This window comes from Hypanus sabinus, chromosome 8 (genome assembly GCF_030144855.1).
Source record: "Hypanus sabinus isolate sHypSab1 chromosome 8, sHypSab1.hap1, whole genome shotgun sequence".
Taxonomy (NCBI): Eukaryota; Metazoa; Chordata; class Chondrichthyes; order Myliobatiformes; family Dasyatidae; genus Hypanus; species Hypanus sabinus.
This window is the reverse complement of record NC_082713.1, coordinates 45,799,197-45,816,256: the sequence shown is the minus strand read 5'-3', so window position 1 is coordinate 45,816,256 and position 17,060 is coordinate 45,799,197. Positions and strand designations below refer to the sequence as shown.

The 17,060-nt window shown below is 40.0% G+C and overlaps 1 protein-coding gene across 1 annotated transcript in view; it reads left to right on the top strand.

Annotated features, from left to right (window-relative positions):
* Positions 1 to 17,060, top strand: part of gcna (germ cell nuclear acidic peptidase) — a 47,342-nt gene that overhangs the window by 18,889 nt on the left and 11,393 nt on the right. The window contains exons 7-11 of the mRNA XM_059977063.1: positions 1,339 to 1,424; positions 2,230 to 2,610; positions 4,007 to 4,205; positions 4,815 to 4,950; positions 13,376 to 13,511. Coding sequence (XP_059833046.1) covers positions 1,339 to 1,424; positions 2,230 to 2,610; positions 4,007 to 4,205; positions 4,815 to 4,950; positions 13,376 to 13,511 — 938 coding nt within the window. The remainder of the gene's footprint in view (positions 1 to 1,338; positions 1,425 to 2,229; positions 2,611 to 4,006; positions 4,206 to 4,814; positions 4,951 to 13,375; positions 13,512 to 17,060) is intronic.

The following is a 17,060-nucleotide window of genomic DNA, read 5'->3' as shown; positions in this document are numbered from 1 at the left end:
TTTGACCATTTGTCACTACTTTAGCTTTGGGATTAATATTTAAGGTTTTAATCCATTTTATAAAAGATACTCCTAATCCATATTTTTCCAATATTTTAAATAAAAAATCCCATTCCAATCTATCAAATGCTTTTTCTGCATCCAAAGCAACTGCCACACTCACTCCCTCTTTTGTGCTAAATGAATTATACTAAATAAAGTGTTAAATGTTTAACTTGGTTATGGTATTGCTCATTCCCAGTTTCTTGTTAGAGAGAAAGGGTTAGCGCAAGCAGATAGAGGATCAAAATTGTGAGGGAGACCTAAAATTTATTAGAGGAAGTCCCTGATCACCTGGTATGGAATATCAAGCAAGTGATAAGACAATTTTAAGAAGGAAGGGATTGTATGGTAAATGATAAAGCAATAAATGAGGCTTAAACTTCAAATTTCTATATGACTTTAGGCTTATTACTTAGCATTTTCTGCTTTAATTTGCATCCCAGGCTTCTACGTAACTCGTTATGATCCCATATTTTTGAATTTGCAGGAACAGTATATAAAATAAAATCTTAAAATATATAGTTTCATATGATTCTTTGTGGAAAGTTATTGTAAGTTTGTCTAGAACAGTTGATTTTAAGTAAGGTAGCTCCCAAAATCATACTGATCAATTTGTTGGTATTGGGGGGGGGGGGGGGGTGGTTGGTTGGTTGGTAAGTGGTATTATTGAATGACATTATTTAGACAAAGAGCTTATTCACTCCATTAAATTCATCCTTATGATCTAACTTTTCTCCCATATTCTCCCATTCTAACAGATTTAACATTGTGAATGTTGAGTTATTTTAATATTTGCTATTCCCAGCACACTTATGATATACCGTATGGATATAGTATATCTGTTTTCTATTACCTTTTAAAAATGTTACAGCTTTTTGCAGAAATTGTATGTCCTTTTATTCAAATTCTCCAATTATGTATCAAAGATTAAAATAGCAAAATGTGCTTGAGATCACTGGGATGAGTCTATATTGTGCTGAACAATCTTACTTAAGTTTTTCTCTTCAATGGTTTCTAAGGCAGGAGATTTTAATAAAGTTGAGCCGATGAGAAATTGCATATTCTTAGCAAGAAAATCTAGGACCTAATCATGCATGAGAATGGAAGTCAAAAAGAGATGGATTTTTTTCCCCTGCTGGTGCTGTTTCCTCAGTGTCAAATGATATTTGAGGAGTGATTAGTGGTTATTATTAAAGTTCAACATTGTATTCTGACATCAGGACATCTGACTGCAGGTTTAGTAACTTCATTTTATGCTCCTCATTTTCTAAATAGTAATAACATTTTCTTCTACAGCCTGAATGATTTTATAGTGAGTGACTCATCTCTGGATGAATTGCCTATAAAGAAGATTGTGGAACTTGAAGACACTGCTGATACTGGCAAGTACCTTATACATTCCTGTTTTTTTAATTGAGTAATTTTTGATGTATAAATAATTAAATCTCTGGTCAGAAAACTTAGTTTTATTTGTTGGTAAACCATCCAATGGAAAGGTGGGTAGCATGCTTTCTACATATATTAAATTATTTTTAATATTTATACAGTCACACACAGAGAAGGATGCAACATGGAAATGGGCCCTTTGACCCACTAAGTCTGCACCAATTTTACATTAATCCCTCACATTCCCATCAACTCTTCTGTCAGATTCTATCACTCACCTGCAGAAAGGGGTAATTGTTAGTGGCAAATTAACCTACCAACTCTCTTGTCTGCAGTGTATGGGAGGAAACGAGCACTTTGAAATTCACAACACCTGAGATCCAGGTTGAATCTGGGTTTCTGGCACTGTGAAGCAGTGGCTTTAATTGGTATGTCACTATGCCACCCCCAATTTCATTTTTCCTTTTGACCATGTAACAAGTACAGCTCCAAGCTAATTTCAGTATTGTATCCAAATCTGCATGTGACTTAATTTTTCTATATTGGAGGCAAACTGATCCATCAATTAACTATAAAGTCATCTATGGAAAGAAAATCACTATCTGCTTAAAAAAGAATTGTAAGGAAAGGGCAGGATTTGCAATTTTATGTTAAGTATTTATAATTAAAAATTATTTGTTGGACTTTCATTTTTGAAGGGCTTGTTTGTTTCAAGGACATTTTGGAAAATGTGAAAGAAATTTGAGCAAGCTCTGCATTTGGTTTATTTATTTCATGTTAATATTTTCACTTCTTTTCTAGAATTACATGAACAAAGCTGTAAGCCAGGAACTAAATATTTTAAGGAACAAGTATCTAGTGTATCCTCTGTAGCAAGATCAATGTCACCAGTGTTGAACAGCAGTATAGAGGATTTTGTTTTTGAAAACACACAAAGAGTTCCCACTTTGGATGGACAGAAAATGAAGTCTAAGCAGCTCAGTTCTCACACTTGGGACAGAGGATCTCTGCAATCAGATGATAGTTCCTCATACCATTCTGTGCACTCCAAGAGGTTAAACCACATCTCAATTTCGTCAGATACTTCAACTGATGAGTTTGAGTCTCTAATCGAAAGAATAAAGATCAAAACTCCAGCTACAGCTTCAAGTATAATGAATGGGAAGAGAATGGCTGTTACTGGTGAGCTCTCATTTATTTCAATTTCTTACCAGTGGCCCAACTGCCAACAATATACCAATAAAATATGACCATATATCAGTTCAATCTCTTCCAACAGCTGTAATTTACCAGTCTAGTCATAAACCTCCTCAGCACATTTCCCCAGTGCAATCTAACTAGAAACTTACTCAAACTTTGGCATTGTTCGTAGTTAGAGCATAACATTTAATACCTTAGCTGATAATGCAGAGCATTCTGTTTTCTTTAACTATACTTTTTATCACCCTGTTGTGGTGCCCTTTTGAGAATGTGTGGACTTGCAATTTTGTTCCTCCACACCAAGCTCTGCTTGTATTGCTGGATTATCTACATTGTGTATGTTGTTATTTGAGTTTGATCTGTTTATTGTATGCGACATTTATCTTTTTAACCTATGGGATTTTTGTATCGTTCAGAACTTCTCCCCCCTGGCTTGTCTGGCTACGAATTCCATGGTCTGGATGTAAACCATTCCTTTATCATTGTAGTCAAAATCAAATTCACTTTTTTGTTTATAGATTGATTCCACCTTGGTCTCACTTGTTCATTATTATTAATGCTTACATGATCCTGATGTTTGCCCACCACTGAAGCTCTAATATCTGGCCTGTAATTGTTTGGTTTATCCTCCTCTTTTAAATAAATAATACAATTTTAATGGTCATCTAATCCTCTGACACCACTGCTGTAGCCAGGGAAGCTTTTAAAAAATCTGGATTCTGCACTTTTTTCCTGTGCCTTTTAGTTTATCTATATCAGAGGGATGGACACTGATTTGCTAGCTGAAGGACAAAAGGTGGCAAGCAGAAGGCCATTTCTTTGCTTGTATTTGACCTGATGCCATGAGGCTTCGAGTCCTGAGTTGAATGCTAGATATCTATCTTGTTTGTCACTGTATGATTACCTCTTTTGGGTCTGTCTTGCTAGATCCTAGGATGTACTTGGGGATAATGATGGAGTTTGGTTGGCTCTTTGTCTGTTAGCAGTATTTCTGTATATAAAACTATGATAGGCTATTTCTTGTCTAATGTGTACAGTTCTTTCAGTTAAATGATTTCTGATGTACAGAAGGGCTTTTCAAAGTGCAGGTAATGACTATTGTTTGAATTCTACGGCAGTGGCAGGTGTTCTGTCTGGGTTTGTTCTTGAGTTTGAAAGGGCAGTAATATCACACTTGACTATTTCAGAGTGCTCCAAAGTCATCCTTAAGCAAATACAGATCCAATTAGATAACAATGGCAGATTAGCTGCTGGGTTCTATTTTAGGCTAAGTGGTGGTATATTTTTAAAAGCAAGAGCAACTGAAGAAGATCTGAATTTTATGGGTAGGAATTGTTTATTTTGTTTCATTAATATTTTTTGTTAATCTTTTGTTTAGAGCCAGTGAAACAAAAAAACAAAAGTAAAATACAGGGAATTAAACCCAAACCTGAAGAAAAAAATGTTGTTCCGGTCTTTATCCAGCCAACTAAACCAAAGAAAGGTGTTCTATCTGATTCTACTTCCCTGAATCAAGTGCCAGACTTCAAAATTTCTGGTCTATCTGAATCACAATCCCAACATGGAGTTAGGCGCAAGTAAGTAAATAGGTAATTAAATTTTGGTCTCATTGTTTCTCTTGTTGCTTTCATTTCCCTTAACGTTATGATTTGTGTCCATCTGAGAGGTGAAAGGAGATGGGAGCACCTTGGCACTAGAAGTGCTCTTCTATATTGTTGCCCTCAAGTTTTCAGTTTAGCTCTCGAACAATGACGGCTACTTAGAATAGAGAGACATATTACACATTTCATGTTACTTATGCCATTTGCTTCCTTCCTCACTTTGATGCATCTACTCTAAATTATTTCCCTTCCACTGAAGTTTTGTATTCAGTCTTAAATGCTCGTTAAATGAAGGCTATGTAGAAAGGAAGGATATAGGTTATCTTAGTATAGCACAATATCATGGGTCAAAGGGCCTGTCTGTGCTGTAATTTTCTATATTTGATATTTCTTGCTCAAATTATTTATTTCTATTTGTATTCTTTAGCAAAGTATAATGATTATTTCTTGACTAAAAATTTGCAAATTCTATTTTCTTCATAGAGCTTTCTGTGTAATTGAAAGTGAACACATTTTAGAATTCTTTTTCATACTGAATAATTTAATTTGACTTAAATTCCTTGGTGTTTATTTTCATCTCATCAGGTGTAAGGCACCAGGCTGTTTCCTTCAGGAACTGAATCTGAGTTCATCGAAATACGTAAAAAATTTCAAGCGCCATCGAGAGGAATTAACACAAGAACTCTATAATTTATACAATAAGACAGTCTTTCAACAAAAGGTAATTTTTTAAAAAACATTATTGGCTGGCTACTCATTGAGATGTGAAAACAAATGGAAATGGTTTTCTGTTTTGGAATTTTTTATTTATTAAATTTTTAAGAGAATTACATAAAATGAATAGAATATTAGAATAGTGAAAAATTAATATTGGCCCCCCCCCTTAGATCCCTATCTGAAAAAAAGAAAGAAAAAAGATAGAAAGATTGCCTGGATATCGGAGGATCCCCACATGCTCCATGGAGTTAAAAATAACTTCAATTTTTATTTTCCCCAAATAGCTTATAATTTTATCTTCAAAGTACCTATATATTTAATCCTATCTTTTGTAGATAGGGGTGCCAAATTTTCAAAAATATATCATATTCATTTCTTAAATTATAAGTAATTTGTTCAAGTGGAATGCAGCTATATATTTCATTATTCCAACAATCCATAGTTAAATATGAATCTGATTTCCAAGTATGCAATAGCTTTTTTGGCTACTGCTAATGCAATTTTTATAATTTTTTTCTGATATTTATTCAATTTAGGTTTCGATATTATCCCTTCAATATCACCTAATAAAAATAACATTGGGCTATGTGGGAGTTGTATTCCAATAATTTGTTCCAGTAAAAGTCTTAAATTTATCCAAAAAGGTTGAATTTTAGAACAGGCCCAAGTAGAATGTAAAAAGGTACCAATTTCTTGATTACATCGAAAACATTGGTCAGATAAATTTGAATTAAATCTATTTATTTTCTGTGGTGTTATATATAATTGATGTAAAAAATTATATTGTACTAATCTGTCGGACATTTATGTATTTATCATACTATCAAGACATAGTCTTGACCAATTTTTTTCATCAATTTTAATATTCAAATCAGTTTCCCATTTTTGTCTTGATTTATGGATTCCTGGTTTAATTGTCTGGTTTTGAATCAAATTATACATACAAGATGTAATTTTTTTAAATTTTACCTTTTTGAATTAAGCTTTCTATTTCATTAGGTTTTGGCATTAACATTGTTTGACCCAGTTTATCTCGTAAATAGGCCTTTAGTTGAAAATAACAGAAAAGAGTGTTATTTGATATTTTATATTTATTTTTTAATTGATCAAACGACATCAATATACCTCCTTCAAAACAGTCACCTATATATCTGATCCCTTTTTGAAACCAGTTATGTAAAAGTTGATTATCCATTGTGAAAGGAATAAGCCTATTTTGAATTAAAGTTCTTTTTGCTAATAAGAATTTCTTTATTTCATCATCTATATTTACCTTATTACATAAATCAATCAAATGTCTTAATATAAGAGATTCTTTCTTTTCCCGTATCCATTTGGATTCCCATTTATATATAAAATCTTCTGGTATATTTTCTCCTATCTTATCTAGTTCTATTCTAATCCATGCCGGTTTTTCTTCATCAAAAAAAGATGCAATAAATCTAAGTTGATTTGCTTTGTAATAATTCTTAAAATTTGGAAGTTGTAACCCTCCTAAATCAAATTTACATGTCAATTTTTCCAATGATATTCTTTCCTTTCCAAAGAAACTTCCTCACACATTTATTCAATTCTTGAAAAAACTTAGAAGGCAGTTGTATTGGTAATGTTTTGAATAAATATTGTAATCTAGGAAATATATTCATTTTTACAGCATTAACTCTACCTATTAATGTAATTGGTAACATCATCCATTTATCAAGAGCTTCTTTTACTTTTTTCAATAATGGCAAATAATTTAGTTTATATAAATTCTTTATATCATTATCGACTTTTATACCTAAATATTTTATACCATTTGTTGGTCATCTAAATTGAGTTACTAGTCGACGTTGACTATAATCTCCTTTGGTAAGGGGTAAAATTTCACTTTTATCCCAGTTTACTTTATACCCTGATATTTTCCCATATTCTTCCAATCTAAAAGATAATTTTTGCAACGATCGCAATGGGTTTGTTAAATAAATCAGAACATCATCAGCAAATAAATTAATTTTATATTCTTCTTGGTTAACTCTGAAGCCCACAATATTGACATGTAAGTCTGTTCTAATTATTTCAGCTAATGGTTCTATTGTAGCGGTGTGCTACATGCAGCGCTAAAATTACGACAAGGAGTCGGTAACTGCAGTCGAAGGATAAAACTTTATTCGAAATCCTCAGCCTCACTTTTAAGCCTCCCTCAACCTGCCCCCCGTGGTGCAGAGGCTCCAAAGCTCTGTGCTCGCAAACCCCCGTAGGCTATCTAATTGTGAGCCGGTTCGGATGTGCCAGGAAATGGGTCGCCACATACCCCCCCCCCCAGAACCGGCGATACACCCCCCAATGTCCACAGTCTGGGCCGGAACCTGCTTGGGAGGTCGGCCTCTGCACCGAGATGCCGGAAACTCGGCCGGTTGCACCAGGTCCACATGGGCCGGTTTGAGGCAGTCCACCGTGAAAACCTCCTCTTTCCCCCCAACGTCCAGCACGAACGTGGACCCATTGTTCCGGAGCACCATAAACGGCCCCTCGTATGGCCGCTGCAGCGGTGGCCGATGCCCGCCCCTTCGTACAAACACAAACTTACAGTTCTGCAGGTCTTTGGGTACGCAGGTCGGGTTCCGCCCGTGCTGTGAAGTGGGTATGGGGGCCAGGTTACCGAGCTTCTTGTGTAGTCTGCCCAGGACTGCTGCGGGATCTTCCTCTTGCCCCCGTGGGGCTGGTAGGAACTCCCCGGGGACGACCAGGGGCGCGATGTATACCAACTCGGCCGACGAGGCGTGCAGGTCGTCCTTGGGCGCTGTGCGGATGCCGAGTAGGACCCAGGGAAGCTCGTCTGCCCAGTTGGCTCCTCGCAGGCGGGCCATGAGGGCCGACTTCAGGTGATGGTGGAAACGCTCCACTAGCCCGTTCGACTGTGGGTGGTAGGCAGTTGTGTGGTGCAGCTGAGTCCCCAAAAGTCTGGCCATAGCTGACCACAGGCTGGAGGTGAACTGGGCGCCTCTGTCGGAGGTAATGTGGGCCGGTACACCAAAGCGACACTGGCAGGGGGCCCACGATATCCACATGAATGTGGTCGAAACGCCGGTGGGCGGGATGGAACTGCTGTGGTGGGGCTTTGGTGTGCCGCTGCACCTTGGCCGTCTGGCAGTGCATGCACATTTTGGCCCATTCACTGACCTGTTTGCGGAGTCCGTGCCAAACGAACCTGCTGGAAACCATCCGGACAGTCGTCCGGATGGAGGAATGCACCAAGTTATGAATGGAGTCGAAAACATGGCGCCGCCAGGCTGTCGGGACGACGGGATAGGGCTGGCCGGTGGCGACGTCACAGAGTAGGGTCCTCTCATCTGGGCCTACGGGGAGGTCCTTCAGCTGCAAACCGGAGACTGCGGTTCTGTAACTTGGAATCTCCTCATCTGCCTGCTGTGCCTCTGCCAGTGCCTCAAAGTCTACCCCTTGGGAAAGGGCATGAATGGTAGGGCGAGAGAGCGCATCCGCCACGACATTGTCCTTACCCGAGACGTGCCGGACATCCGTTGTGTACTCAGAGATGTAGGACAGGTGGCGTTGCTGGCGGGACGACCAGGGGTCGGACGCTTTCGTAAACGCAAAGGTAAGCGGTTTGTGGTCCGTGAACGCGGTGAAGGGCCGACCTTCTAGGAAGTACCTGAAGTGCCGGATTGCCAGGTAGAGCGCCAACAGTTCCCAGTCGAAAGCACTGTACTTGAGCTCGGGTGGCCGCAGGTGTTTGCTGAAAAACGCCAGGAGTTGCCAGTGACCTGCGATGAGTTGCTCCAGCACCCCACCGACTGCCGTGTTAGATGCGTCCACTGTGAGGGCGGTAGGGGCGTCCATTCTGGGATGTACTAGCATTGCGGCGTTCGCCAAAGCTTCCTTCGTTTGAACGAAAGTGGCGGCGGACTCCTCGTCCCAGGTAATGTCCTTGCTCGGACCCGACATCAGGGCGAACAGGGAGCGCATGATCCGGGCAGCTGAAGGGAGGAAGTGGTGGTAGGAATTGACCATACCTACGAATTCCTGAAGGCCTTTGAGCGTGGTGGGTCGGGGGAAGTGGCGGACCGCATCTACCTTAGCGGGCAGAGGGGTTGCCCCGTCTTTAGTAATCCTGTGGCCCAGGAAGTCAATGGTATCGAGGCCGAACTGGCATTTGGCGGGGTTGATTGTAAGACCGTACTCACTCAGTCGGGCGCAGAGTTGACGGAGGTGGGACAGATGCTCCTGACGACTGCTGCTGGCTATGAGGATGTCGTCCAAATAGATGAACGCGAAGTCCAGGTCCCATCCCACCGCGTCCATTAACTGCTGGAACGTCTGTGCGGCATTCTTCAGACCGAATGGCATGCGGAGGAACTCGAAAAGGCCAAACGGGGTGATGAGAGCTGTTTTGGGGACGTCGTCAGGATGCATCGGGATTTGATGGTACCCTTGGATGAGGTCTACCTTGGAGAAGATCCGTGCGCCGTGCAGGTTTGCTGCAAAGTCCTGAATGTGCGGCACAGGGTAGCGGTCCGGTGTGGTAGCCTCGTTCAGCCAGCGGTAGTTGCTGCATGGTCTCCAGCCTCCCGTCGCTTTGGACACCATGTGCAGGGGGGAGGACCATGGGCTGTCGGACCGCCGGATGAGCCCCAATTCCTTCATCCTCTGGAACTCCTCCTTCGCCAGTTGGAGCTTGTCCGGGGGATGCCGCCGAGCGTGGGCGTGGAGGGGTGGTCCCTGGGTCGGGATCTGGTGCTGTACGCCGTGTCGGGGCATGGCCGCTGTGAACTGCAGTGCCAGAACCGATGGGAAATCCGCCAGGACCCTGGTGAAGTCGTTGTCGGACAGCGTGATGGAGCCGAGGTGAGGGGCTGGCAACTGGGCTGCACCCAGGGAGAACGTCTGAAAGGTCTCGGCGTGTACCAGTCTCTTCCTGGGCAGGTCGACCAGTAGGCTGTGAGCCCGCAAAAAATCCGCACCCAGAAGCGGTTGGGCTACGGCGGCCAGTGTAAAGTCCCACGTGAACTGGCTGGAGCCGAACTGTAGCTGCACCTGACGGGTGCCATAGGTCCTTACTGTGCTGCCGTTCACGGCCCTCAGGGGGGGCCCCGGTGCCCTGCTGCGGGTGTTGTAACTTGTAGGAGGTAAAACGCTGATCTCGGCACCAGTGTCGACCAAAAACCAAAAAACGATGGCCAGCCGCCGTAGCCATCAGTGGCGGCTGGCCCTGGCGTTTCCCGGGAACTTGCAGGGCGGGCGACAACGGCGGGCTTCTGTGCCCCACCGCTGGTGGTAGAAGCACCAGCGTTCATTGAGCCGGGGGTTGGCGGGCTCTGTGGCCGGGCCTGGACTGGTTTGCTGCTGGGAGCGTGGCTGGGAGATCTGTGCGATGGACGCCCCGCTCACCTTTTTGGCGTTCCACAGCAAGTCCGCCTGGGCTGCCACCTTCCGGGGGTCACTGAAATCGGCGTCGGACAGCAGCAGATGTATGTCCTCGGGCAGCTGCTCCAGGAATGCCTGCTCAAACATGAGGCAGGGTGTGTGTCCGTCGGCCAGAGACAACATCTCGTTCATTAAAGCCGAAGGAGGTCTGTCGCCCAAGCCATCCAGGTGCAGTAAACGGGCAGCCCACTCGCGCCGTGAGAGTCCAAAAGTCCTGAGGAGCAGGTCTTTGAATTCCGTGTACTTGCCGTCTGCCGGGGGCGACTGTACGAACTCCGCGACCTGGGCCGCTGTGTCCTGGTCGAGGGAGCTCACCACGTAGTAGTAGCGGGTGTCTTCTGAGGTGATCTGGCGAACGTGGAATTGGACTTCGGCTTGCTGAAACCATAGGTTCGGTCGCTGTGTCCAGAAACCCGGCAGTTTCAACAAAACCACATGAACAGAGGCGGCGTCGGTCATTTCTGGTCCGAAAATCGTTTGGACCGTCGGGGTCACCAGTTGTAGCGGTGTGCTACATGCAGCGCTAAAATTACGACACGGAGTCGGTAACTGCAGTCGAAGGAAAAAACTTTATTCGAAATCCTCAGCCTCACTTTTAAGCCTCCCTCAACCTGCCCCCCCGTGGCGCAGAGGCTCCAAAGCTCTGTGCTCGCAAACCCCCGTTGGCTATCTAATTGTGAGCCGGTTCGGATGTGCCAGGAAATGGGTCGCCACACTATCACCAATACAAATAGGGCAGGTGATAATGGGCAGCCTTGTCTAGTTGACCTTGTTAAGAGAAATGATGTTGAAATTTGACCATTTATCACTACTTTAGCTTGAGGACTAATATTTAAGGTTTTAATCCATTCTATAAAAGATTTTCCTAACTCATATTTTTCCAATACCTTAAATAAAAAATCCCATTCCAATCTATCAAATGCTTTTTCTGCATCCAAAGCAACTGCCACACTAATTTCCTCTCTTTTTTTGTGCCGGATGAATTATGCTAAGTAACCGAGTTACATTATCTGTCGATTGTCTATTTTTAATAAAGACTGTTTGATCCATATGTATTAATTTTGGTAAATATTTAGATATTCTATTAGATAAAATTTTTGCTATTATTTTATAATCTGTATTCAACAAAGAGATAGGCCTATATGATGTTGGTTTTAAAGGATCTCTATCTTTTTTTGGCAATACTATTATGATCGATGTCGAAAAAGATTGTGGGAGTTTATGCGTTCTTTCCACTTGATATATTAACTCCATAAAAGGAGGTATTAATAAATCTTTAATTTTTTTTTATAAAATTCAGGCGGAAAACCATCTTCTCCTGGGGATTTATTACTCTGAAGTGATCCTAGAGCTTCTTCGACCTCTTTTAATGTAAAAGGCATATCTAATCCCTTCTGTTCTTCCGAATTCAATTTTGGAAGAGTTATTTGTGATAAAAACCTTTCTACCTCGACATTGTCTTTTTGTGATTCTGATTGATACAGTTCAGAATAAAAATTCTTAAAAGTTTCATTAATTTCTAAAGGTTTATAAGTAATCTTATTTGCACTTGTTCTAATTTCATTTATTGTTTTAGAAGCCTGTTCTGTTTTCAGCTGCCAAGCAAGAATTTTGTGTGATCTTTCACCTAATTCGTAGTATCTCTGTTTAGTTCTCATAATTACTTTTTCTGTTCGATACATCTGGAGTGTATTATATTGTAATTTTTTTATTGACAAGTTGTTTTTCGTTTTTCTTCTGTCGTATATCATTGGGATTCTTTTCCTAATTTTGTAATCTCTTTTTCTAATTGATCTATTTCTACCATATATTCCTTCTTAATTTTAGATGTATAACTTATTATCTGACTCCTCAAATATGCTTTCATTCGTTCCCATAATACAAATTTATCCTCAACTGAATGTGAATTTGTATCCAAAAAAAATTGGATCTGTTTTTTCATAAAATCACAAAAATCTTGATGTTTTAATTAAATTGAATTAAATCTCCATCTATAAATCAATTCCTTCTTATCCATTATTATCATTGTCATTATCAAGGGGGAATGATCTGACAGTATTCTTGCTTTATATTCCACACTTTTCACTCTTTCCTGACTATTCTTTGATAATAGGAAAAAATCAATCCTTGAATAAGTTTTATGTCTATTTGAATAGAATGAATAATCTTTCTCTTGGATTAATTTTTCTCCATATATCAATCAGATTTAAGTCTTTCATTAATGATAAAGTTAACTTTATTATTTTTGATTTTGTAACAGCTTTAGTTGACCTATCTAGAACTGAGTCTAAACAAAAGTTAAAATCTCCACCTATTAATATTTTATCATGTGCATCAGCCAAATTCAAAAACTACTTGTATGAATTTTGCATCATTTTCATTTGGTGCATAAATATTCATAAGAGTCCATAATTCCAAAAAGATTTGACAATGTATAATCACATATCTCCCCACAGAATCAATTAATACATTTTGTATTTTAATTGGTAAGGTTTTATTAACCAAAATTGCAACTCCCCTTGATTTTGAATTAAATGAAGCTGCAATAACACTTCCAACCCAACCTCTCTTTAATTTCTGATGCTCTGTCTCTGTTAAATGTGTTTCCTGCAAAAAAGCTATATCTCCTTTCTTTTTCTTAATATATGTTAAACTCTTTTTCTTTTCACAGGTCCATTAAGCCCATTAACATTAAAACTTAAAAAATTAAGTAAATTAGTCATTCATACTACCTTGGGGAATCTCTTTAAAATTCTCCATGTTGCTATGTGTCTCCCCAATCGTCCAAGCAAAAAAAAGAAAAATAGAAAAAAGATAATTGATATAGAGAAAAAATAGTACAAAGTAAAAAATTAAGCGCCATCGAGAGGAATTAACACAAGAACTCTATAATTTATACAATAAGACAGTCTTTCAACAAAAGGTAATTTTTTTTAAAAAAACAGTATTGGCTGGCTACTCATTGAGATGTGAAAACAAATGGAAATGGGTTTCTGTTCTTACAGCTTCCAGAGAAAATGGAAATCATCTGGAATAAAAACATGCGAAAAACAGCTGGGTATTGTGTAACTGGAAGGAAACGGGATGCTTTGCAACGCTATGCTAGAATTGAGTTATCAGAGAAAGTGTGTGACTCGGCTGGTGAGTGTAAAGCAAAATATGATAGGATCAATGTGCTTTTTTGATTTTCTAGTGTTTGCTTGGAAGTAAATCCTTCAGTCCAACTGGTTCACGCTGACCAGATTCCCATCCAAGATAATGTTATTTGTTCATGTTTGGCCCATAACCCTCTAAATCCATGTAGAATTGCATGAGAAACTTGGTGAACCTTTTGCAATTACCTAGTTTTCTGCATTAATTACTCATAAAATGTCTGATCTTCATCTAAGTCACAATAATTGACAAACACAATCTGCCTAAACTAATAATGCACAATTGTACTTTTCATATCTTTACTGTACACATTGCTTAATCATTCAGTTTATACTGAAAAGATATGGGAACCCTTGTATTTAGTAACTTCCTTTAGTGGCAATAACCTCCACCAAACATTTCCAGTAGCTGCTGATCAGACTTACTCAATGGCAAGGAGGAATTTTAGACCATTCCTCCATATAAAATTGTTTCAGTTCATCAATATTTCTGTGGGACACCTTGCATGCTCGGTCCTCTTTAAGTCATGCCACCGCATCTTAATTGGGTTAAGGTCTGGATTCCGACTTGGCCATTTGAAAACCCTTATCTTCCCTTTAAATAATTCTCTTGTTGATTTACTCCTGTGTTTCGGGTCATTGTCTTGTTGCAATATCCAACTTCTTTTAAGTTTCAGGTGATGGACTGCTGCCCTGACATTCTCCTGTAAAATGACTTGATGCAATTTTGAATTCATTTTTCCCTCAACAAGCTATCCAGGCACTGAGGTAGCAAAGCATTCTCAAACCATGTAACACACACAAAATGCAAGAGGAATCAGCAGGCCAGGCAGCATCTAGGATACGTACAATCAACGTTTCCGGCTGAAACCCTTCGGCAGGACTCATTTCCTAGATGCACTCTTTTCCTAGGTAATCCCTGGCCTGTTGGATTCCTCCAGCATTTTGTGTGTGTTGCTTGGATTTCCAGCATCTGCAGATTTTCTTGTTTGTGATAGGCCCAAACAATGATGCGCCTTCCAATGTTCACAGTTGGGATGAGGCTTTGGTGCTGGTGTGCAGTGTCCTTTTTCCTTTAAATGTAGCAATATGCATTTCTGCAAAAATGTTTAACTTTTGTCTCATTTGTCCACAGAGCATTGTCCCAGAAGCATTGTTGAATATCCAGGTTTTTATCCTGCAAACTTGACATGCAGCAATGTGTTTTTTAATGGAGAACAGTGGTTTCTTCTGTGGTGTCCTTCTATGAACAACATGCTTGTTCAGTGTTTTTCTTATAGTGGACACGTGAACTGAGACTTCAGCAAGTTTTAGCAATTACTATAGGTTTTTCCTGTTCTGCTTGGGTTCTTTTTCACCTCTTTCAGCACTGCACGTTGTGCTCTAGGTGTGATCTTTACAGGATGCCCACTCCTAGGGACAGTAGCAACAACACCAAATTTCCTCCATTTGTAGACAATTTCTCATACTGTGGACTAATGAGCACTTAGATCTTTAGAAATGCTTTCGTAGCCTTTTTTAGCCATGCATCCCTACAATTATTCTTCTAAGGTCCTTTGAAAGTTGTTTTGATTAAGGCATGGTGCACATAAACAGATCTTTCTTGAGAAAGGCAGGCTCTATCAGTAAACTGCCTTTGTGAGTATTTTTTTTATAGGGCGGGACACATCTACAACCTACACCTCCAATCTCATCTTATTGATTGGAACACTTAACTCCAAATAGCTTTTGTAGAAGGCATTAGCTTAGAGGTTCACATACTTTTTTGAACCTAGTCTGTGGTTATTTAAACGGTGTACTCAGTATAATGAGAGTAAGTCCTATTTTTTTTTGTGTGTTCTTAGTTTAGGCAGATTGTGTTTGTCCATTATTGTGACTTAGATGAAGATCAGACCATGTTTTAAGAGTAATGCAGAAAATCAGGTAATTGCAAATGATTCAGAAACTTTTTCTTGCAACTGTATCTGTCCAAATGCCTTTCAAATGTTATTTTACTTAACTACTTGCTCTGGCAGTTCATTCCATATACAGACCATCTTCTGGGAGTTGGTCCTCAAGTTCTTGATAAAGCTCTCCCCCCTCATCTTTGAACCTATACCCTCTAGTTCTTGATTCCACAATCTTGGGAAAAAGACTGTGCATTCAACTTATCTATGCCCCCCTTATGGCCTTGTGCACCTTTATCTATCACCTCTTGTTAGCTTCCAATCCACATTTTTTTTTTGGTTAGCACCTAATTTCATGACACACACAAAACATCAATTTTGATTGACATTGAACATAAATTTACAAAGCAATTGGAAAGAAATACAGTATCATCTGGACAAAGCTATCTGAAGAACTATTCCATTGTTATCTAAACTTATTATTAAATAATAACTCTGACAGATCTAGACCATTAGCAGTTAATATCTGTCTTTCCCTCTGCGCTTTTGTTCTTTTTGGATTTTGTTGTGTTACGAACCCTGTAACGGGGTCACTTACCAGCAAAGAAAGAGAGGTCCGTTGAAGTCTGATGGTACTATTTTTAACAGTATTTATTAGTAAAAATACACAAAAATAATGCAAACATACAGATAATATAAGTCTTCAATACTAAATCTACAAGTGCAGGTATAATAATAATCAATAAGAAATAAGCTCTATTGTTGTCTGGGGATAATGTATTGTCCAATGGAAATATAAAAGTCACTCAGTTCATTCAGGCTGCAGCCTTTGGTTGGAGTCAAGAGAGAGATTTTAGAAACTTGCCAGCTTTTCCTTTTTATGATGTCGATCCTTCGAGAGTTCCGTTGGTGTAGCCGGTCCTTTAGCTAAGCCGTTCTTCCGTGGTAAGCCCGCCAATTCCTAGGCAAAGAAAAAGGACGCACGCGAGCCCCACCGGCTGTCGCTATTAAACGCTGTCACGGGATTTCTAGCGTTTCTCCTGGTGCGTCTAAAAGGGTTGTTCCCCAGACCCTCTTTTATCCTTACTCATGGGGTCTCAGATGTCAATCAGGTTGGGATGATGCAATCCCTCAACCAGCCCACTCTGGTCATTCCCTGAGGGCTTCAATGAATAGTACAGTACTCAATACACAATTCTGTCTCCAAGAGACAATGGCCGTTATCCGTGGCTTTGTCTCGCTGAGGCCAGAACACATTCCAAACCCTGTGTATTCTGGACGTCTCTCTCTCTCACTTCCTGGGTCCCAGACCCGACTTAATAGCGATCTTGCGATTCTCGAAAAGAAGGGGGCTACTTTGTACCCTTCGGCCCCTCAGAGTTGTGGCACATTCGTAACACCCCCTTCCTTCAAAGCGTTTTTACCATCGGTAAAAACGAAGTAATACAGAGTCTTACAGGATTTCAGAATCTAACACAATACAAAAGTTTTTTTTCACTACAGAGTAATACAGTTATACATTCAATTCAGCATCTAAACAGTTAACGATTACATCGTCACTTCCTTTAATACCTTAACATCTTGTACCTTACTAAAGCCTTGTAGCAACAGACTTCAATTTAATAACCACCTTTTTTTTTATTTCTTCAGCA